Source organism: Coregonus lavaretus, assembly GCF_964263955.1.
Source record: "Coregonus lavaretus genome assembly, chromosome: 4".
Classification (NCBI taxonomy): Eukaryota; Metazoa; Chordata; class Actinopteri; order Salmoniformes; family Salmonidae; genus Coregonus; species Coregonus lavaretus.
This window is the reverse complement of record NC_139991.1, coordinates 77913174-77935316: the sequence shown is the minus strand read 5'-3', so window position 1 is coordinate 77935316 and position 22143 is coordinate 77913174. Positions and strand designations below refer to the sequence as shown.

At 46.6% G+C, this 22143-nt stretch overlaps 1 protein-coding gene across 3 annotated transcripts in view; it reads right to left on the bottom strand.

Annotated features, from left to right (window-relative positions):
- The window catches only part of LOC311128468 (uncharacterized protein), a 41710-nt gene that overhangs the window by 4474 nt on the left and 15093 nt on the right, over positions 1–22143 (bottom strand). Inside the window, exons 4-6 of one of the 3 annotated variants that reach the window (XM_084160625.1) lie at positions 8480–8569; positions 7516–8373; positions 5167–6400 (exon numbers count right to left, since the gene is read on the bottom strand). In XM_084160625.1, coding sequence (XP_084016751.1) covers positions 6261–6400; positions 7516–8373; positions 8480–8569 — 1088 coding nt within the window. In that variant the 3' untranslated portion in view covers positions 5167–6260. Of the gene's footprint in view, positions 1–3140; positions 3342–5166; positions 6401–7515; positions 8374–8479; positions 8570–22143 lie in introns of those variants that run through there. The other 2 variants (XM_084160626.1, XM_084160627.1) reach the window with 2 other exon arrangements.

Here is a 22143-nt window from a genome sequence, read left to right as displayed (position 1 = left end):
TCAGGCCAAAGAGTTCAATCTTGGTTTCATCAGACCAGAGAATCTTGTTTCCCAAAAATAAGTCCCCAATCAATACTTTAAATTGCCCCAACGGCACCAGAACATCAAGATGAAATGTATTTTCAATTTTGTTTCAGCAATACGGTGCATTAAAACTAAAAGCAGATTTACCCAGCTCGGTGGAGACCCTAGGAACCTGAAGAGTTAACCAATCCTGTGAACGGGTTAGGCAACTCAGGAGATAACCAATCCTGTGAACGGGTTAGGCAACTCAGGAGATAACCAATCCTGTGAACAGGTTAGGCAACTAAGGAGATAACCAATCCTGTGAACGGGTTAGGCAGCTCAGGAGTTAACCAATCCTGTGAACGGGTTAGGCAGCTCAGGAGTTAACCAATCCTGTGAACGGGTTAGGCAGCTCAGGAGTTAACCAATCCTGTGAACGGGTTAGGCAGCTCAGGAGTTAACCAATCCTGTGAACGGGTTAGGCAGCTCAGGAGGTAACCAATCCTGTGAACGGGTTAGGCAGCTCAGGAGGTAACCAATCCTGTGAACGGGTTAGGCAGCTCAGGAGGTAACCAATCCTGTGAACGGGTTAGGCAGCTCAGGAGGTAACCAATCCTGTGAACGGGTTAGGCAGCTCAGGAGTTAACCAATCCTGTGAACGGGTTAGGCAGCTCAGGAGTTAACCAATCCTGTGAACGGGTTAGGCAGCTCAGGAGTTAACCAATCCTGTGAACGGGTTAGGCAGCTCAGGAGTTAACCAATCCTGTGAACGGGTTAGGCAGCTCAGGAGGTAACCAATCCTGTGAACGGGTTAGGCAGCTCAGGAGGTAACCAATCCTGTGAACGGGTTAGGCAGCTCAGGAGGTAACCAATCCTGTGAACGGGTTAGGAACCTCAGGAGTCTATACTTCAACAGCAAAGTTAGATAAGACGGACGTTTATGAAGTAGAGCCTTGTAAACAAAAAGGGGGTAATGTAGAGATCTTCGGGTCTAATCTGAAACATGCCTACGAGAGTTTAAAAACATGTATTTAGTTTTGCCCGTATTAAGCACAAGTTTTAAATCATCAAGGGATTCCTGCATAGCTGTAAAATCTGACTGTAGTTTTGACACAGCCAGATCAACAGTCGGGACAATAGCATACATAATAGTATCATCACATATAGATTAAGTTTATAATTTTTTTACAGATTGACCAATGTTTATATTAGTAGTGAAGAGAACAGGTCCCAAAATGAACCCCTGTGGTACACCTTTATGTACTTCAAGAAATTCAGCCTTAACCCCATCAATCACGATGGCCTGAGTTCTGTCACTAAGATAATCATGAAACCATGAACAGGCGTCAGAGCTCATGCCTATCCAGGCCAACTTATTCAATAAAATAGCATGATCAACAGTATCAAAAGCTTTTGACAGGTCCACAAACAAAGCAGCACATTTCATTTTAGTGTCTAAAGCATTGATAAGATCATTAACAACTAAAAGTGGTTGCTGTAAATAGTGCTATGGCCAGGCCTAAACCCTGATTGGTTTACATTCAAAATACATTTCTCAGATTTAAAAAGAGCAAAGCCGTACATTTACCGAAGATTCTAGAATCTTAGCTAGACAAGGAAGACTTGAAATGGAGCGATAATTATCAAGACCACTACTATCCCGCCCTTATGGAGTGGCAGCACAACTTTTGAAATATTTCCTGATAATGTTAAATAGAAAATGTGGGTTATTGAGCCAACAATGATGGGCGCTGCACACTTAAGCAGACCATGATCTAATTGGTCGGCTCCTGGGGATTTCTTGTTGTCTATTGCTATCAAAACATCCAGGACGTATTTTTCTGTAAATAGCTTAAAAGAAAAACTTTCACTATAATTTCTCAGATCATTCAGCAAGTTCCCCTACCAGCATCCAGCCCAGTATCATTGTGAATAGGCTTAGAAGTTTTTTTTAAAGAGATAGCCCGCTGAAATAAAATGGTGATTACATTATTACATTTTTTCCATAATGAGGCCAGTGTCTGAATGAAGTTGTTGTGGCAGAGAGGACGAAGTAGAATCCTTCAGGGATTTGACAGTTTTCCAGAATTTATCCGGGTTTCCATTACAATCCGAAAGAGCGGTTACATTATAATCAGATGTAGCCTTTCTGATTTGTCTTACGCAATGATTCCTCAGTTGCTGAAAAGCTTGCCAGTCCGGGCCTAAACCTGTGTTCCAAGCATCATCTCTGTTACGAATTACTTCTGATAATTCCGGAATGTACCAGGCATTCGATCTACCTTTTAACCCTTAGTGTTTTGAAGGAAGCATGATTATCCACAATAGTATTGAAGACATCTGCAAAAAGGCTAAAAGCTAAATCAGGTTCAGGGATAGCTGAAATACAATCAATATCATTTAAATAAACAAAATCATGTAAAAAAAAGCCTGTTCACTGAAGTTTTTAAAGTTCCTCTTTGTGACGACACGAGGCTTAGATGTTTGGATTCTCACACGTCTAACACAAACAACTGGGCAACGGTCACTAATGACTTGGGTGAAGACACCAGTGTAAACGTATTTCACTGGTGTATTCGTTAATAAGATCAATCAGAGTCGACTTTGAAGGATTTTTAGGGTTGGGCCGTGTGGGCTTAGATCATTACACGTCTTTTAGATTGTCTGAAGGCTGCATTTCCCAATCATAATTTAGGTCACCCAGGATTATTATTATTATTATTATTATTACTGCTTTGCTTTATCTTGGCCAGGTCGCAGTTGTAAATGAGAACTTGTTCTCAACTGGTTTACCTGGTTAAATAAAGGTGAAATAAAAAAATAAAAATTATAACTTCTGATTTAGTAGAAGACGACAAACTAGTTTAACTCCTCGAGTCCACAGCCGAAGGAGGCCGGTGGACCCCTATAACAGTTATGGATACATTTTTACCCAGACAAATAGACAGACAGTAGCTCAAACTTTTTGGCAAGGGAAATTGATTTTAGTAAAGATAAAAAAAATCATTTATCAAAAATGGCCACTCCACCACCTTGTCTGTCAGCGCCGAACACACAACCCTCAATATTAACATCCCATGACATAACATCCCATTGAGCTCATAGCGTACCTGGGCGGAATGAGAGGTGCCTACCTGGGCGTAGTAAGAGCGTACCTGGTCGTAGCTGGTCTTGCAGGAAGTCACAGATGAGCTCAGCCTTCTTGGTGAGTTCCTGCTGCAGCAGTTCCTTGTCCTGTTTCAGGCTAGAGATGGTCTCTCCCATCTGATGACTACGGCTCCGCTCCACACTCAGCAATGCCCGCAGACGCTCGATCTCACACAGCGCCGGGCCCACTGGTAACAAAACACAGGAAGGTTAGGGACAGGAACACTATACCTTTTCAATATGTACATAATAATAATAATAATAATAATAATAATTTTAACATGATATAATTTAACTTGTATAGCACTTTATTACAGAAATAATCTTAAAGTGCATTAAAAAAAAGCTAAACAAACTAACAGTAAGAGATGGAGCTGGGATAGTGTGTCTGGATGTTGGAGAAGGAGCTGGGATAGTGTGTCTGGATGTTGGAGAAGGAGCTGGGATAGTGTGTCTGGATGTTGGAGAAGGAGCTGGGATAGTGTGTCTGGATGTTGGAGATGGAGTTGGGATAGTGTGTCTGGATGTTGGAGAAGGAGCTGGGATAGTGTGTCTGGATGTTGGAGATGGAGCTGGGATAGTGTGTCTGGATGTTGGAGAAGGAGCTGGGATAGTGTGTCTGGATGTTGGAGATGGAGCTGGGATAGTGTGTCTGGATGTTGGAGAAGGAGCTGGGATAGTGTGTCTGGATGTTGGAGCTGGGATAGTGTGTCTGGATGTTGGAGAAGGAGCTGGGATATAGTGTGTCTGGATGTTGGAGAAGGAGCTGGGATAGTGTGTCTGGATGTTGGAGATGGAGTTGGGATAGTGTGTCTGGATGTTGGAGAAGGAGCTGGGATATAGTGTGTCTGGATGTTGGAGAAGGAGCTGGGATAGTGTGTCTGGATGTTGGAGAAGGAGTTGGGATAGTGTGTCTGGATGTTGGAGAAGGAGCTGGGATAGTGTGTCTGGATGTTGGAGCTGGGATAGTGTGTCTGGATGTTGGAGAAGGAGCTGGGATATAGTGTGTCTGGATGTTGGAGAAGGAGCTGGGATAGTGTGTCTGGATGTTGGAGATGGAGCTGGGATAGTGTGTCTGGATGTTGGAGAAGGAGCTGGGATAGTGTGTCTGGATGTTGGAGCTGGGATAGTGTGTCTGGATGTTGGAGAAGGAGCTGGGATAGTGTGTCTGGATGTTGGAGATGGAGCTGGGATAGTGTGTCTGGATGTTGGAGAAGGAGCTGGGATAGTGTGTCTGGATGTTGGAGAAGGAGCTGGGATAGTGTGTCTGGATGTTGGAGATGGAGTTGGGATAGTGTGTCTGGATGTTGGAGAAGGAGCTGGGATAGTGTGTCTGGATGTTGGAGATGGAGCTGGGATAGTGTGTCTGGATGTTGGAGAAGGAGCTGGGATAGTGTGTCTGGATGTTGGAGATGGAGTTGGGGCAGACATGGTCATAGTCTGACAGTGTTATTGTGTTGCCTACAGACTTTGTTCAGAGAACAAACAGAGTACGACCATGTCTGCCCCAACTGGCCACTTTCAAAAGAATGTACGCAGAAAATGGCGCAGTGGTCTAAGGCACCATGCATAACTCCTGAGTGGCGCAGTGGTCTAAGGCACCATGCATAACTCCTGAGTGGCGCAGTGGTCTAAGGCACCATGCATGACGGCCAAATAGAAAGAAATGCACAAGAGAACCTGGAACCTACCTGCTACTCAGAACAGGTGCAGTTAAAAATCTGTTGCAGTTTACTTAGTCATTTTTCCATTATGAGGGGAGTTTTTTTCACCAGCTTTAAAGCTTGATACAGTTAGCAGGCCTATATGTGTTTTAATAAATAACGTTTTTAAATAGCTATTAACTTTCTAGTACATAGCTAGTCTTCAACACTAATCACTAATACAAAACCGTGACAAATAATTCAGAATTGCTAAAAAGTTCAAGAGAAACATTTCAAACCCTTCCATGGCTGTGATCAAGGTTTAGTTGTCTTTTCTAAAATATCCATTCAATAATTTCTTGACACACCATTGCGGGGTATTGACCATTTATTTCAGTGCAACATACTGTCAACATTTCTCCTTCAGTCATTGGTCTAACATCGTTACAAACAACAAGAACTTAAGAAGTATTGCAGGAGAAATGGGAACTAAAAAGAACCCTGTGTTCCACCGGCGTGTTCCACCGGCGTGTTCCATTGGCGTGTTCCACCGGCGTGTTCCACCGGCGTGTTCCATTGGCGTGTTCCACCGGCGTGTTCCATTGGCGTGTCCCTCAAACCATGATTTTTCTCCTGACATGAGGTGTCTGAAATGGCTATCTAGTGCACTACTTGAGACCAGAGCCCTAGTCCCTATCTAGTGCACTACTTTAGACCAGAGCCCTAGTCCCTATCTAGTGCACTACTTTAGACCAGAGCCCTATTCCCTATATAGTGCACTACGTTTGACCAGAGCCCTAGTCCCTATCTAGTGCACTACGTTTGACCAGAGCCCTAGTCCCCATCTAGTGCACTACGTTTGACCAGAGCCCTAGTCCCTATCTAGTGCACTACGTTTGACCAGAGCCCTAGTCCCTATCTAGTGCACTACCTTTGACCAGAGCCCTAGTCCCTATCTAGTGCACTACCTTTGACCAGAGCCCTAGTCCCTATCTAGTGCACTACCTTTGACCAGAGCCCTAGTCCCTATCTAGTGCACTACCTTTGACCAGAGCCCTAGTCCCTATCTAGTGCACTACCTTTGACCAGAGCCCTAGTCCCTATCTAGTGCACTACGTTTGACCAGAGCCCTAGTCCCTATCTAGTGCACTACCTTTGACCAGAGCCCTAGTCCCTATCTAGTGCACTACTTTAGACCAGAGCCCTATTCCCTATCTAGTGCACTACCTTTGACCAGAGCCCTAGTCCCTATCTAGTGCACTACTTTAGACCAGAGCCCTATTCCCCATCTAGTGCACTACGTTTGACCAGAGCCCTAGTCCCTATCTAGTGCACTACCTTTGACCAGAGCCCATAGGGAATAGGGTACCATTTGGAACACAGACATGGTCTAATCTAATGTCTAACAACAAACAGGTAGACCGGTTCTAGAAGACATCAATGGTAGGGCCCTGTGTGAAGTCATCAGGACATGTAATAATGATTCTCCTCCATCTTTCTCCTCTGACACATCCTCAGCCTGCATTTATTGATGCATGCTTTCTTCAGTTTGGACGACTCCACCGATGTCCATCCATCCAGGGCGGAGCAGTGGAGGACGTACGCTGTAAAGCAGGCCATGATACAGTTAGTTATTAACATCCTGACATGTTGAGCTGTTGATATGATTCCACACACACACATGCCTAGAGTAGAAACACAAGTAACTGTTTGAGTCCTGTGGCCAGCAACCTATTCCCTATATAGTGCACTACTTTAGACCAGAGCCCTATTCCCTATGTAGTGCACTACTTTAGACCAGAGCCCTATTCCCTATGTAGTGCACTACTTTAGACCAGAGCCCTATTCCCTATATAGTGCACTACTTTAGACCAGAGCCCTATTCCCTATGTAGTGCACTACTTTAGACCAGAGCCCTATTCCCTATATAGTGCACTACTTTAGACCAGAGCCCTATTCCCTATATAGTGCACTACTTTAGACCAGAGCCCTATTCCCTATCTAGTGCACTACTTTAGACCAGAGCCCTATTCCCTATCTAGTGCACTACTTTAGACCAGAGCCCTATTCCCTATATAGTGCACTACTTTAGACCAGAGCCCTATTCCCTATGTAGTGCACTACTTTAGACCAGAGCCCTATTCCCTATATAGTGCACTACTTTAGACCAGAGCCCTATTCCCTATCTAGTGCACTACATTAGACCAGAGCCCTATTCCCTATGTAGTGCACTACTTTAGACCAGAGCCCTATTCCCTATCTAGTGCACTACATTAGACCAGAGCCCTATTCCCTATATAGTGCACTACTTTAGACCAGAGCCCTATTCCCTATATAGTGCACTACTTTAGACCAGAGCCCTATTCCCTATCTAGTGCACTACATTAGACCAGAGCCCTATTCCCTATGTAGTGCACTACTTTAGACCAGAGCCCTATTCCCTATCTAGTGCACTACATTAGACCAGAGCCCTATTCCCTATGTAGTGCACTACTTTAGACCAGAGCCCTATTCCCTATCTAGTGCACTACATTAGACCAGAGCCCTATTCCCTATATAGTGCACTACTTTAGACCAGAGCCCTATTCCCTATATAGTGCACTACTTTAGACCAGAGCCCTATTCCCTATGTAGTACACTACTTTAGACCAGAGTCCTATTCCCTATATAGTACACTATTTTTGACCAGAGCCCGAAACAATCTCCTACTCCTTCTCACCTATGATTGCATCCACCGTTCTGCGGTCAAGAATCTTCTTGCCATCGGCTACTTTTCCCCTCCTGCCGAAGGCCACCGCCCCTACGAGGTCTTCCTCGGTGAAAAAGTGTTCGAACAGGAGGTGGAAGAGTCTCATGCAGTTCCCTCTGGCCTCCTGGAACATGGCAGCCAACTGCAGGGAGGACAGGAGGACCCCTGAGCCGGGGTAGAGCTCCTGTTGACCCTGCAGCTGCTCCCTGTGACGGCCTCGCCAGCGCGTCGGCTCGGGCTGGGACTGGGGTTGAAGCTGCGGCTGGTGGGGTTGAAGCTGCGGCTGGTGGGGTTGAAGCTGCGGCTGGTGGGGTTGAAGCTGCGGCTGGTGGGGTTGAAGGTGCGGCTGGTGGGGTTGAAGGTGCGGCTGGTGGGGTTGAAGCTGCGGCTGGTGGGGTTGAAGGTGCGGCTGGTGGGGTTGAAGCTGCGGCTGGTGGGGTTGAAGGTGCGGCTGGTGGGGTTGAAGCTGCGGCTGGTGGGGTTGAAGCTGCGGCTGGTGGGGTTGAAGCTGCGGCTGGTACTGGGGGTGGCTCTGGGGCTGGGGATAATGACCCTGTCTGGGGGCTCCAGCTCCATGGAACTCCCCCCTCTCTGTTCTCCTCCTCTCCTCCCCTCTCTTCTCCTCCCCCCTCTCTGTTCTCCTCTCCTCCCCTCTCTTCTCCTCCCCCCTCTCTGTTCTCCTCTCCTCCCCTCTCTTCTCCTCCCCCCTCTCTGTTCTCCTCTCCTCCCCTCTCTCCGTTCTCCAATCCTCCCCTCTCTCAGTTTTCTTCTCACGGAAAGACAGAACCTGGTGGATGACTGTTTGAAGACTCTGTAGCTGGCCCAGATCTGTAGAGAACAATGGAGAGATTTACACAAAAACTAAACAAAAAGCCTAGGAGAAACCTTCAGCAAGTGTCATTTGAAAACTAGCTTAGTTAAAAAATTGTCTCACCTATACTAGCAACAAACTGTTCAACCCGCCTTCTCTCCTCTGTCGGTTCGCTGGTCAGGCAGTGACTTGAAGAGGTGGGCCAGAATAAGTCTGTAAAAAAAAAGGAGGAGAGGAATTAGATTAGGATTCGTTTTTTTTAAACAAATATTGTAATATTATGCCACTTTTTGGATGAGCCGACCAAATCCACATAGAAATATGAGTTATAGATCTGTCGTCCTCATTGAAAGCAGGTCTAAGAAGCGGTAGATCTGTTCTGTGTGCGGTATTTCTATGCTTCCTGTTCTTACGTTTTGGTTTTGTACACCAGCTTCAAACTACAATATGTTTAGTTATGGAAAATATATTTAAATGGTACAATGATTCTCCACACTATACTTGCTTGTTTTGTCACATTAACTGAAATTAGGCGAACTATTAGAATTTTAGCCACCAGGAAATGGCGGAGCGATTTCTGCATAGTGCAGCTTTAACTATATTCTTTATGAAACATAATGACAACACAGATTGGCTATACATTTTTTCATAACAGTTTATTTTACACAGTATTATTCACTGTACAAGTTTGAGGGGCATCACTGAACAATGTCTAATCACAGGTCCCCAACAGTCATTCTGATTCCCACGTCAAATTGCCTTTTGAGTGACTAAAATATCACCCATTATATTTGTTCGAAATTTGAGAAAGAAGTACTTTCTCTCACGGCTAACTACCAGGAAGTTTGAAAAGACAGACTGAGTGGGCGGGGAAGCTTACATTCATGAGCTCGCCTTGACTGACAGCTCTTTGAAACGCCTACGTCAAGCAACATGGGTGCAGTGAGCGGTGTTGCAGTAAATTCATCTCAAGCTAATTTGGTGATACACAAAGTAACTCAAACAACACTGAAATCAATGATGTCAAAAATGTTTTGTACATCTCCCGTTTTGCATGTCTCTTGCGACGCGGTTCACAGCAGCATTGACGATGTGTTGACATGACAACTGCAACTGAGTTTTGAACGACCCTTACCCCCCCCTTTTGTTCAATGCTGGCTGAATACCTAGCTAGCCAGATGAAAGGGTAAACGTAGAAGTATTTTTGCCATAGATGAATAGGGTTAACTTTTAATGATATTTGCTGACACTCTAGTCAGATTATGGACCCAGTACAGTAGCCTTCTCTGATGTTGGTTACAAGCACCTACTTATTTAAATTAGGTAAGAGAATATCATGTTACCATTGGTGTATTCAAATGAGAGAGTTAGGGTGATGTCGCCCTATCCCCTTAATAATCCCGCCTCCTGAATCCAAGTGTTTGACACGTGGGAGGGGACCAGTAACTTTATGATCAAACTTTAGCGATGTAGAAGCAAGTCATTTTCTCATACTTTGATCTGGTTTCATCCAAATATCATCTAATTCGAAGAAAAACATAATTTTTTTGATTTTTCATGACCTTTAAGAACATTTAATTGGAAATGTACACACAAATAACTAACCATTTCTCTCAAAGTAAAAAACAGCTCACTCCATCTTCTTGAAGCCGTCTGGTGGACCTCCTGTAAAATGGGATTGAACACTTGTTCATTCACTCTTTCACATGAAGAAAACATAGGCTTCATCCCAAACGGCACCCTATTCCCTCTAGGCTCTGGGCAAAAGCAGCGCACTATATAGGGAATAAGGTACCATTTGGGGCGCAGTCATACAGTCTCCTTAGTTATAGTGTATAGTTATATAGTATATTATTATAGTATAGTATAGTCATACAGTCTGTATAGTTATATAGTTATACAGGCAGTCTAATTAAAATTAAATCAGATTTGATGGAACTAAACTCAGCAAAAAAAAGAAACGTCCCCTTTTCAGGACCCTGTCTTTCAAAGATAATTAGTACAAATCAAAATAACTTCATTGTAAAGGGTTTAAACACTGTCTCCCATGCTTGTTCAATTAACCATAACCAATTAATGAACATGCACCTGTGGAACGGTCGTTAAGACACTAACAGCTTACAGACGGTAGGCAATTAAGGTCACAGTTATGAAAACTTAGGACACTAAAGAGGCCTTTCTACTGACTCTGAAAAACAACAAAAGAAAGATGCTCAGGGTCCCTGCTCATCTGCGTGAACGTGCCTTAGGCATGCTGCAAGGAGGCATGAGGACTGCAGATGTGGCCAGGACAATAAATTGCAATATCCGTGCGTGCTGTGAGACGCCTAAGACAGCGCTACAGGGAGACAGGACGGACAGCTGATCGTCCTCACAGTGGCAGACCACGTGTAACAACACCTGCACAGGATCGGTACATCCGAACATCACACCTGCGGGACAGGTACAGGATGGCAACAACAACTGCCCGAGTTACACCAGGAACGCACAATCCCTCCATCAGTGCTCAGACTGTCCGCAATAGGCTGAGAGAGGCTGGACTGAGGGCTTGTAGGCCTGTTGTAAGGCAGGTCCTCACCAGACATCACCGGCAACAACGTCGCCTATGGGCACAAACCCACCGTCGCTGGACCAGACAGGACCGGCAAAAAGTGCTCTTCACTGACGAGTCGCAGTTTTGTCTCACCAGGGGTGATGGTCGGATTCGCGTTTATCTTTGAAGGAATGAACGTTACACCGAGGCCTGTACTCTGGAGCGGGATCAATTTGGAGGTGGAGGGTCCGTCATGGTCTGGGGCGGTGTGTCACAGCATCATCGGACTGAGCTTGTTGTCATTGCAGGCAATCTCAACGCTGTGCGTTACAGGGAAGACATCCTCCTCCCTCATGTGGTACCCTTCTTGCAGGCTCATCCTGACATGACCCTCCAGCATGACAATACCACCAGCCATACTGCTTGTTCTGTGCGTGATTTCCTGCAAGACAGGAATGTCAGTGTTCTGCCATGGCCAGCGAAGAGCCCGGATCTCAATCCCATTGAGCACGTCTGGGACCTGTTGGATCGGAGGGTGAGGGCTAGGGCCATTCCCCCCAGAAATGTCCGGGAACTTGCAGGTGCCTTGGTGGAAGAGTGGGGTAACATCTCACAGCAAGAACTGGCAAATCTGGTGCAGTCCATGAGGAGGAGATGCACTGCAGTACTTAATGCAGCTGGTGGCCACACCAGATACTGACTGTTACTTTTGATTTTGACCCCCCCTTTGTTCAGGGACACAGCTTTCAATTTCTGTTAGTCACATGTCTGTGGAACTTGTTCAGTTTATGTCTCAGTTGTTGAATCTTGTTATGTTCATACAAATATTTACACATGTTAAGTTCGCTGAAAATAAACGCAGTTGACAGTGAGAGGACGTTTCTTTTTTTTTTTGCTGAGTTTACATCACAAAATCAGCTAGAATTATATGTGATCACTCAACAATGGAAATGTTTGCAAAAACAAGTTAGCAAGTGTTTTATAACTCACCTTATATTGAGATTAGTGGTGCGCGGGTCAGCCGTTTCTTCACCCGCCCGCAATTGTTAATAACCCATCCGCAACCTCCCGACTATGTGATAAAGTTGAAATTTGAGGCCCGCACCCGACTCACTAACATAGAAAATGCGCTGTACAGTCAGAGATGGCAGAACGATTTTTTGACAGGCCTTTTCCTATGTTTCTGCTTATAATTTCCGACATGTTGGTTGACTATTTGTTAGTCGTTGTCTATAATTAGATAGCTTCTCTTCTGTCATCACTTGTTGCCCCAAAATACTAAATAATCTCTTGCTCACCAGAATGTCATACAGTGCATTCGGAAAGTATTCAGACCCCTTCACTTGTCCCACATTCTGTTGCGTTATTCTAAAATGGATAAAATAAAATAAAATCCTCATCAAGTTATACTTTTTTTTTTACAAATGTATAAAAAATTAAAAACAGAAATACCTTATTTACATACAGTGAGGGAAGAAAGTATTTGATCCCCTGCTGATTTTGTACGTTTGCCCACTGACAAAGACATGATCAGTCTATAATTTTAATGGTAGGTTTATTTGAACAGTGAGAGACAGAATAACAACAACAAAATCCAGAAAAACACATGTCAAAAATTTTATAAATTGATTGGCATTTTAATGAGGGAAATAAGTATTTGACCCCTCTGCAAAACATGACATAGTACTTGGTGGCAAAACCCTTGTTGGCAATCACAGAGGTCAGACGTTTCTTGTAGTTGGCCACCAGGTTTGCACACATCTCAGGAGGGATTTTGTTCCACTCCTCTTTGCAGATCTTCTCCAAGTCATTAAGGTTTTGAGGCTGATGTTTGGCAACTCGAACCTTCAGCTCCCTCCACAGATTTTCTATGGGATTAAGGTCTGGAGACTGGCTAGGCCACTCCAGGACCATAATGTGCTTCTTCTTGAGCCACTCCTTTGTTGCCTTGGCCGTGTGTTTTGGGTCATTGTCATGCTGGAATACCCATCCACAACCCATTTTCAATGCCCTGGCTGAGGGAAGGAGGTTCTCACCCAAGATTTGAAAGTACATGGCCCCGTCCATCGTCCCTTTGATGCGGGGAAGTTGTCCTGTCCCCTTAGCAGAAAAACACCCCCAAAGCTTAATGTTTCCACCTCCATGTTTGACGGTGGGGATGGTGTTCTTTGGGTCCTAGGCAGCATTCCTCCTCCTTCAAACACAAGTTGAGTTGATGCCAAAGAGCTCCATTTTGGTCTCATCTGACCACAACATTTTCACCCAGTTCTCATCTGAATCATTCAGATGTTCATTGGCAAACTTCAGACGGGTCTGTATATGTGCTTTCTTGAGCAGGAGGACCTTGCAGGCGCTGCAGGATTTCAGTCCTTCACGGCGTAGTGTGTTACCTATTGTTTTCTTGGTGACTATGGTCCCAGCTGCCTTGAGATCATTGACAAGATCCTCCCGTGTAGTTCTGGGCCGATTCCTCCCCGTTCTCATGATCATTACAACTCCACGAGGTGAGATCTTGCATGGAGCCCCAGGCCGAGGGAGATTGACAGGTCTTCTGTGTTTCTTCCATTTGCGAATAATCGCACCAACTGTTGTCACCTTCTCACCAAGCTGCTTGGCGATGGTCTTGTAGCCCATTCCAGCCTTGTGTAGGTCTACAATCTTGTCCCTGACATCCTTGGAGAGCTCTTTGGTCTTGGCCCTGGTGGAGAGTTTGGAATCTGATTGATTGATTGCTTCTGTGGACAGGTGGCTTTTATAGAGGTAACAAACTGAGATTAGGAGCGCTCCCTTTAAGAGTGTGCTCCTAATCTCAGCTCGTTACCTGTATAAAAGACACCTGGGAGCCAGAAATTTTTCTGATTGAGAGAGGGTCAAATACTTATTTCCCTCATTAAAATGCAAATCAATTTATAACATTTTTGACATGCGTTTTTCTGGATTTTGTTGTTGTTATTCTGTCTCTCACTGTTAAAATAAACCTACCATTAAAATTATAGACTGATCATTTCTTTGTCAGTGGGCAAACGTACAAAATCAGCAGGGGATCAAATACTTTTTTCCCTCACTGTAAGTATTCAGACCCTTTGCTATGAGACTCGAAATTGAGCTCAGGTGCATCCTGTTTCGATTGATCATCCTTGAGATGTTTCTACAACTTGATTGGAGTCCACCTGTGGTAAATTCAATTGATTGGACATGATTTGGAAAGGCACACACCTGTCTATATAAGGTCTCAGAGTTGATAGTGCATGTCAGAGCAAAAACCAAGCCATGAGGTCGAAGGAATTGTCCGTAGAGCTCCGAGACAGGATTGTGTCGAGGTACAGATCTAGGGAAGGGACCCAAAAATGTCTGCAGCATTGAAGGTCCCCAAGAACACCAAATATTTTATATTTGAGATTCTTCAAAGTAGCCTCCATTTGCCTTGATGACAGCTTTGCACACTCTTGGCATTCTCTCAACCAGCTTCACCTGGAATGCTTTTCCAACAGTCTTGAAGGAGTTCCCACATATGCTGAGCACTTGTTGGCTGCTTTTTCATCACTCTGCGGTCCAACTCATCCCAAACCATCTCAATTGGGTTGAGGTCGGGTGATTGTGGAGGCCAGGTCATCTGATGCAGCACTCCACTCCTTCTTGGTCAAATAGCCCTTACACAGCCTGGAGCAATTGCAGCTTTGAGTCTTTCTGGGTAAGTCTCTAAGAGCTTTGCACAATATTTGCCCATTATTCTTTAAAAAAATGTGTTAAGCTATGTCAAGTCGGTTGTTGGTCATTGCTGGACAGCCATTTTCAAGTCTTGCAATAGATTTTCAAGCGGGTTTAAGTCAAAACGGTAACTAGGACACTCAGGAACATTCAATGTCGTCTTGGTAAGCAACTCCAGTGTATATTTGGCCTTGTGTTTTAGGTTATTGTCCTGCTGAAAGGTCAACTTGTCTCCCAGTGTTGGTGGAAAGCAGACTGAACCAGGTTTTCCTCTAGTCTCCCAGTGTTGGTGGAAAGCAGACTGAACCAGGTTTTCCTCTAGTCTCCCAGTGTTGGTGGAAAGCAGACTGGACCAGGTTTTCCTCTAGTCTCCCAGTGTTGGTGGAAAGCAGACTGAACCAGGATTTCCTCTAGTCTCCCAGTGTTGGTGGAAAGCAGACTGGACCAGGTTTTCCTCTAGTCTCCCAGTGTTGGTGGAAAGCAGACTGAACCAGGTTTTCCTCTAGTCTCCCAGTGTCTGGTGGACAGCAGACTGAACCAGGTTTTCCTCTAGTCTCCCAGTGTCTGGTGGAAAGCAGACTGGACCAGGTTTTCCTCTAGTCTCCCAGTGTTGGTGGAAAGCAGACTGAACCAGGTTTTCCTCTAGTCTCCCAGTGTCTGGTGGACAGCAGACTGGACCAGGTTTTCCTCTAGTCTCCCAGTGTCTGGTGGACAGCAGACTGAACCAGGTTTTCCTCTAGTCTCCCAGTGTCTGGTGGACAGCAGACTGGACCAGGTTTTCCTCTAGTCTCCCAGTGTCTGGTGGACAGCAGACTGAACCAGGTTTTCCTCTAGTCTCCCAGTGTCTGGTGGACAGCAGACTGAACCAGGCTTTCCTCTAGTCTCCCAGTGTTGGTGGAAAGCAGACTGAACCAGGTTTTCCTCTAGTCTCCCAGTGTTGGTGGAAAGCAGACTGAACCAGGTTTTCCTCGAGGATTTTGACTGTGCTTAGCTCCATTACTTTTCTTTTTATCCTACAAAAACTCTGTAGTTGCCGATGACAACCGATGAACGGTTTCCTTCCTCTCCAACAACTGAGTTAGGAAGGACGCCTGTATCTTTGTAGTGACTGTGTGTATTGATACACCATCCAAAGTGTAATTAATAACTTCACCACGCACAAAAGGATATTCTATGTCTTTTTTTACCCATCTACCAATAGGTGCCCTTCTTTGCGAACCATAGGAAAACCTCCCTGGTCTTTGTGGTTGAAATTCACTGCTCGACTTAGAGACCTTACAGATAATTGTATGTGTGGGGTGTGGTACAGAGATGGGGTAGTCATTTAAAAATCATGTTAAAACACTATTACTGCACACCGAGTGAATCCATGCAACTTATGTGATTTAAGTATAGGCTTGCCACAACAAAGGGGTTGAATACTTATTGACATTTCCGCTTTTAATTTTTAATTCATTTGTAAACATTTCTAAAAACTTAATTCCACTTTGACATTATGGGGTATTGTGTTTAGATCAGTGACAAAATCTAAATTTAGTCCATTTTAAATTCAGGCTGTAACAACAAAATGGGGAAAAAGTCAAGGGGTGTGAATACTCCCGATCAATTGAAAAAAGCATCAGCAGGCCGCACACCCTGGACCACAGCTACTATATGCTAATATTTTCCTAGCAAGTCTGATCTAAAACGAGGCTTCTTTGTCAGTTGAGGAGTAATGCCACACAGATCGTGACGCATTTTGTTCCACTACTGGACAGAGAGCATATAGGGTTTCACAAAGCAAGACAAGATGCAGGAAACGTCAGAGATCTGATTTATTTTGGGAGATTTGCAAAATATGAATTACAGAGCAGCTAGCTAGCTAAAAGCTAAGCTAGGTTGAAGTTACTGTACCCAGCGACCTTATCATAAAAAAAACAAAAAACGCCATTACCATCACAATGGTCCTCTGTAGCTCAATTGGTAGAGCATGGCGCTTGTAACGCCGGGGTAGTGGGTTCGATCCCCGGGACCACCCATACGTAAAAATGTATGCACACATGACTGTAAGTCACTTTGGATAAAACCGTCTGCTAAATGGCTTATTATTATACAATAAACTTGGAACATGAGGCAACAGTCCTATAATATAATTGGCTTAACAGCCATTGTGTATTATTGAACTTTACTAATAAAATAGTACTCATAGGAGTGGGTAATTATTTACAAGTTGCTAGCTATCCCATAAAGTATGAAAAATGTATGCACTCACTAACTGTAAGTCGCTCTGGATAAGAGCGTCTGCTAAATGATTAAAATGTAAATAAATCCATCTCCGAAAACCACATTTTCATCTTGTTCTGTGGTTTGGTAACGTCCTTTTCTATTGACGGACTCTGCTTACACTGAAGACGCAAAGTTTGGAAAAATTCTAAATATGCTGCATCAGTTTCACAACGGAGCCTTCAACCGCCAGGGGGCGCTGCGATACCATCAGTTTCACAACGGAGCCTTCAACCACCAGGGGGCGCTGCGATACCAGTCAGTTTCACAACGGAGCCTTCAACCGCCAGGGGGCGCTGCGATACCAGTCAGCTGCGGATGGTCTCCATTGAAATCAATGACATCCTGTGCAATGCAATGGACTGCTCTGATATGTGAATGAGGCTTAAGAATTTCTGGTTTAAATCGACCCCCACCACTCGCCATCGTACAGAACTAGTTCCCAGCTGCGCCTCACAAAAGGACAGTTTGAAATGCGCCAATTAAAATGTTTATTTTGATTACCGTGCACATAGGCTTTAGTTTTTTTAACGGAATAGCCTGGAAGTTTTTTCAGCTCAGATTTACAGAGGAACATACAACATAGTTTAGTCATAGGCCTTGAATTTTTATTTTGTACATATTTTTTTAAAAATGTATTAAAAGTTCACAGTGCGGACCGAACCGAGGTCCCCGTACCAAACGGTTCGGTCCCGTGTAGCTCAGTTGGTAGAGCATGGCGCTTGCAACGCCAGGATTGTGGGTTCGATTCCCACGGGGGGCCAGTATGAAAATGTATGCACTCACTAACAGTAAGTCGCTCTGGATAAGAGCGTCTGCTAAAATGACTAAAATGTAAAAAATATAAAAATGGTATGAAAAAAATATATGAAAAAAAAAAAATAACATTGTAAAGTGGTTATCCCACTGGCTATAAGGTGAATGCACCTATTTGTAAGTCGCTCTGGATAAGAGCGTCTGCTAAATGACGTAAATGTAAATGTATGAATATGTGTAGTTACACCCTTAAGAGTCCTACATGATTCACAAAGAAACTGTCAAGTCAGGTTTTCTAAAACCATAGCACATGGGGGATGGTACGGAGCATGCAGCAGTGTAAATATGATTGACTGTCTATTGAGGAACCATATTACAACAAGATACAGGAAAGACAGGGCTCTGAAATAAACAAAAACAAAACAGACAGAGAGAGAGAGAGAGACACCGACAGACAGACACACCTTTTCTATACCAGTGAAAACTTGCAACGGTACATTATATTCTAGATATATTCTAGATATCTCTTTAATTGGTAGGTGCTTACAGCTCTCAGGTCTACCACTCAGGAATGGTGAGGGGCCTTTTGGTGAGAATTGGTTGTGAGAGAAAGAGCGAGAGCAGTTAGAGAGAGCGAGAGCAGTTAGAGAGAGCGAGAGCAGTTAGAGAGAGCGAGAGCAGTTAGAGAGAGCAGTTAGAGAGAGCGAGAGCAGTTAGAGAGAGCGAGAGCAGTTAGAGAGAGCGAGAGCAGTTAGAGAGAGCGAGAGCAGTTAGAGAGAGAGCGAGAGCAGTTAGAGAGAGCGAGAGCAGTTAGAGAGAGCGAGAGCAGTTAGAGAGAGAGCGAGAGCAGTTAGAGAGAGCGAGAGCAGTTAGAGAGAGCGAGCGAGAGCAGTTAGAGAGAGAGCGAGAGCAGTTAGAGAGAGCGAGAGCAGTTAGAGAGAGCGAGCGAGAGCAGTTAGAGAGAGCGAGAGCAGTTAGAGAGAGCGAGAGAGCAGTTAGAGAGAGCGAGAGCAGTTAGAGAGAGCGAGAGCAGTTAGAGAGAGCGAGAGAGCAGTTAGAGAGAGCGAGAGCAGTTAGAGAGAGCGAGAGCAGTTAGAGAGAGCGAGCGAGAGCAGTTAGAGAGAGCGAGCGAGAGCAGTTAGAGAGAGCGAGCGAGAGCAGTTAGAGAGAGCGAGCGAGAGCAGTTAGAGAGAGCGAGCGAGAGCAGTTAGAGAGAGAGAGCGAGAGCAGTTAGAGAGAGAGAGCGAGAGCAGTTAGAGAGAGAGAGCGAGAGCAGTTAGAGAGAGAGAGCGAGAGCAGTTAGAGAGAGCGAGCGAGAGCAGTTAGAGAGAGCGAGCGAGAGCAGTTAGAGAGAGCGAGAGAGCAGTTAGAGAGAGCGAGAGAGCAGTTAGAGAGAGCGAGAGCAGTTAGAGAGAGCGAGAGAGCAGTTAGAGAGAGCGAGAGAGCAGTTAGAGAGAGCGAGAGCAGTTAGAGAGAGCGAGAGCAGTTAGAGAGAGCGAGAGCAGTTAGAGAGAGCGAGAGCAGTTAGAGCGAGGGAGAGCAGTTAGAGCGAGGGAGAGCAGTTAGAGCGAGGGAGAGCAGTTAGAGCGAGGGAGAGCAGTTAGAGCGAGGGAGAGCAGTTAGAGCGAGGGAGAGCAGTTAGAGAGAGAGAGAGCAGTTAGAGAGAGAGAGAGCAGTTAGAGAGAGCGAGAGCAGTTAGAGAGAGCAGTTAGAGAGAGCGAGAGCAGTTAGAGAGAGCGAGAGCAGTTAGAGAGAGCGAGAGCAGTTAGAGAGAGCGAGCGAGAGCAGTTAGAGAGAGCGAGCGAGAGCAGTTAGAGAGAGCGAGAGAGCAGTTAGAGAGCGAGAGAGCAGTTAGAGAGAGCGAGCGAGCAGTTAGAGAGAGCGAGCGAGAGCAGTTAGAGAGAGCGAGCGAGAGCAGTTAGAGAGAGCGAGCGAGAGCAGTTAGAGAGAGCGAGAGAGCAGTTAGAGAGAGCGAGAGAGCAGTTAGAGAGAGCGAGAGAGCAGTTAGAGAGAGCGAGCGAGAGCAGTTAGAGAGAGCGAGAGAGCAGTTAGAGAGAGCGAGAGAGCAGTTAGAGAGAGCGAGCGAGAGCAGTTAGAGAGAGCGAGCGAGAGCAGTTAGAGAGAGCGAGCGAGAGCAGTTAGAGAGAGCGAGAGAGCAGTTAGAGAGCGAGAGAGCAGTTAGAGAGAGCGAGCGAGCAGTTAGAGAGAGCGAGCGAGAGCAGTTAGAGAGAGCGAGCGAGAGCAGTTAGAGAGAGCGAGCGAGAGCAGTTAGAGAGAGCGAGAGAGCAGTTAGAGAGAGCGAGCGAGAGCAGTTAGAGAGAGCGAGAGCAGTTAGAGAGAGCGAGCGAGAGAGCGCAGTGAGAGAGAAAGAGCGCAGTGAGAGCGCAGTGAGAGAGAGCGCGCAGTGAGAGAGAGCGAGAGAGCGCAGTGAGAGAGAGCGAGAGAGCGCAGTGAGAGAGCGAGAGAGCGCAGTGAGAGAGAGCGAGAGAGCGCAGTGAGAGAGAGCGAGAGAGCGCAGTGAGAGAGAGCGAGAGAGCGCAGTGAGAGAGAGCGAGAGAGCGCAGTGAGAGAGAGCGAGAGAGAGAGCGAGAGAGAGAGCGAGAGAGCGAGCGAGAGAGCGAGCGCAGTGAGAGAGAGCGAGCAGTGAGAGAGAGCGAGCAGTGAGAGAGAGCGAGAGCAGTGAGAGAGAGCGAGCAGTGAGAGAGAGCGAGCAGTGAGAGCGAGCGAGAGCAGTTAGAGAGAGCGAGCGAGAGCAGTTAGAGAGAGCGAGCGAGAGCAGTTAGAGAGAGCGAGCGAGAGCAGTTAGAGAGAGCGAGCGAGAGCAGTTAGAGAGAGCGAGCGAGAGCAGTTAGAGAGAGCGAGCGAGAGCAGTTAGAGAGAGCGAGCGAGAGAGCGCAGTGAGAGAGAGAGCGCAGTGAGAGAGAGCGCAGTGAGAGAGAGCGAGAGAGCGCAGTGAGAGAGAGCGAGAGAGCGCAGTGAGAGAGAGCGAGAGAGCGAGAGAGCGAGAGAGCGAGCGAGAGCGAGCGCAGTGAGAGAGCGAGAGAGCGCAGTGAGAGAGCGAGAGAGCGCAGTGAGAGAGAGCGAGAGAGCGCGAGAGAGCGCAGTGAGAGAGAGCGAGAGAGAGCGAGAGAGCGCAGTGAGAGAGAGCGAGAGAGCGCAGTGAGAGAGAGCGAGAGAGCGCAGTGAGAGAGAGATCGCAGTGAGAGAGAGAGCGCAGTGAGAGAGAGTGCAGTGAGAGAGAGCGCAGTGAGAGAGAGAGCGCAGTGAGAGAGAGAGCGCAGTGAGAGAAAGAGCGCAGTGAGAGAGAGAGCACAGTGAGAGAGAGCGCAGTGAGAGAGCGAGCGAGAGAGCGCAGTGAGAGAGAGAGCGAGAGAGCGCAGGGAGAGAGAGAGCGAGAGAGCGCAGGGAGAGAGAGAGCGCAGTGAGAGAGAGAGCGAGAGAGCGCAGTGAGAGAGGGAGCGAGAGAGCGCAGTGAGAGAGGGAGCGAGAGAGCGCAGTGAGAGAGGGAGCGCGCAGTGAGAGAGAGCGCAGTGAGAGAGAGCGCAGTGAGAGAGAACAGTGAGAGAGAGCGAGAGAGCGCAGTGAGAGAGAGCGCAGTGAGAGAGAGAGCGAGAGAGCGCAGTGAGAGAGAGAGCGAGAGAGCGCAGTGAGAGAGAGAGCGCAGTGAGAGAGCGAGCGAGAGAGCGCAGTGAGAGAGAGCGAAGTGAGAGAGAGCGAGAGAGCGCAGTGAGAGAGCGCGAGAGAGCGCAGTGAGAGAGGGCGAGAGAGCGCAGTGAGAGAGAGAGCGAGAGAGCGCAGTGAGAGAGAGAGCGAGAGAGCGCAGTGAGAGAGAGAGCGAGAGCGCAGTGAGAGAGAGCGAGAGAGCGCAGTGAGCGAGAGCGAGCGAGCGCAGTGAGAGAGAGCAGTGAGAGAGAGAGCGAGAGAGCGCAGTGAGAGAGAGAGCGAGAGAGCGCAGTGAGAGAGATAGCGAGAGAGCGCAGTGAGAGAGAGCGAGAGAGCGCAGTGAGAGAGAGCGAGAGAGCGCAGTGAGAGTGCAGTGAGAGAGCGCAGTGAGAGAGAGCGCAGTGAGAGAGAGCGCAGTGAGAGAGAGCGCAGTGAGAGAGAGCGCAGTGAGAGAGAGCGCAGTGAGAGAGAGCGCAGTGAGAGAGAGCGAGAGAGCGCAGTGAGAGAGAGCGAGAGGGCGCAGTGAGAGCGCAGTGAGAGAGAGCAAGAGAGCGCAGTGAGAGAGCGAGAGAGCGCAGTGAGAGAGAGAGAGAGCGCAGTGAGAGAGAGCGAGAGATCGCAGTGAGAGAGAGAGCAGTGAGAGAGAGCACAGTGAGAGAGAGAGCACAGTGAGAGAGAGCGAGAGAGCGCAGTGAGAGAGAGAGCGAGAGAGCGCAGTGAGAGCGCAGTGAGAGCGCAGTGAGAGCGCAGTGAGAGAGAGAGAGAGAGAGCGAGAGAGCGCAGTGAGAGAGAGAGAGAGAGAGAGCGAGAGAGCGCAGTGAGAGAGAGAGAGAGAGCGCAGTGAGAGAGAGAGCGAGAGAGCGCA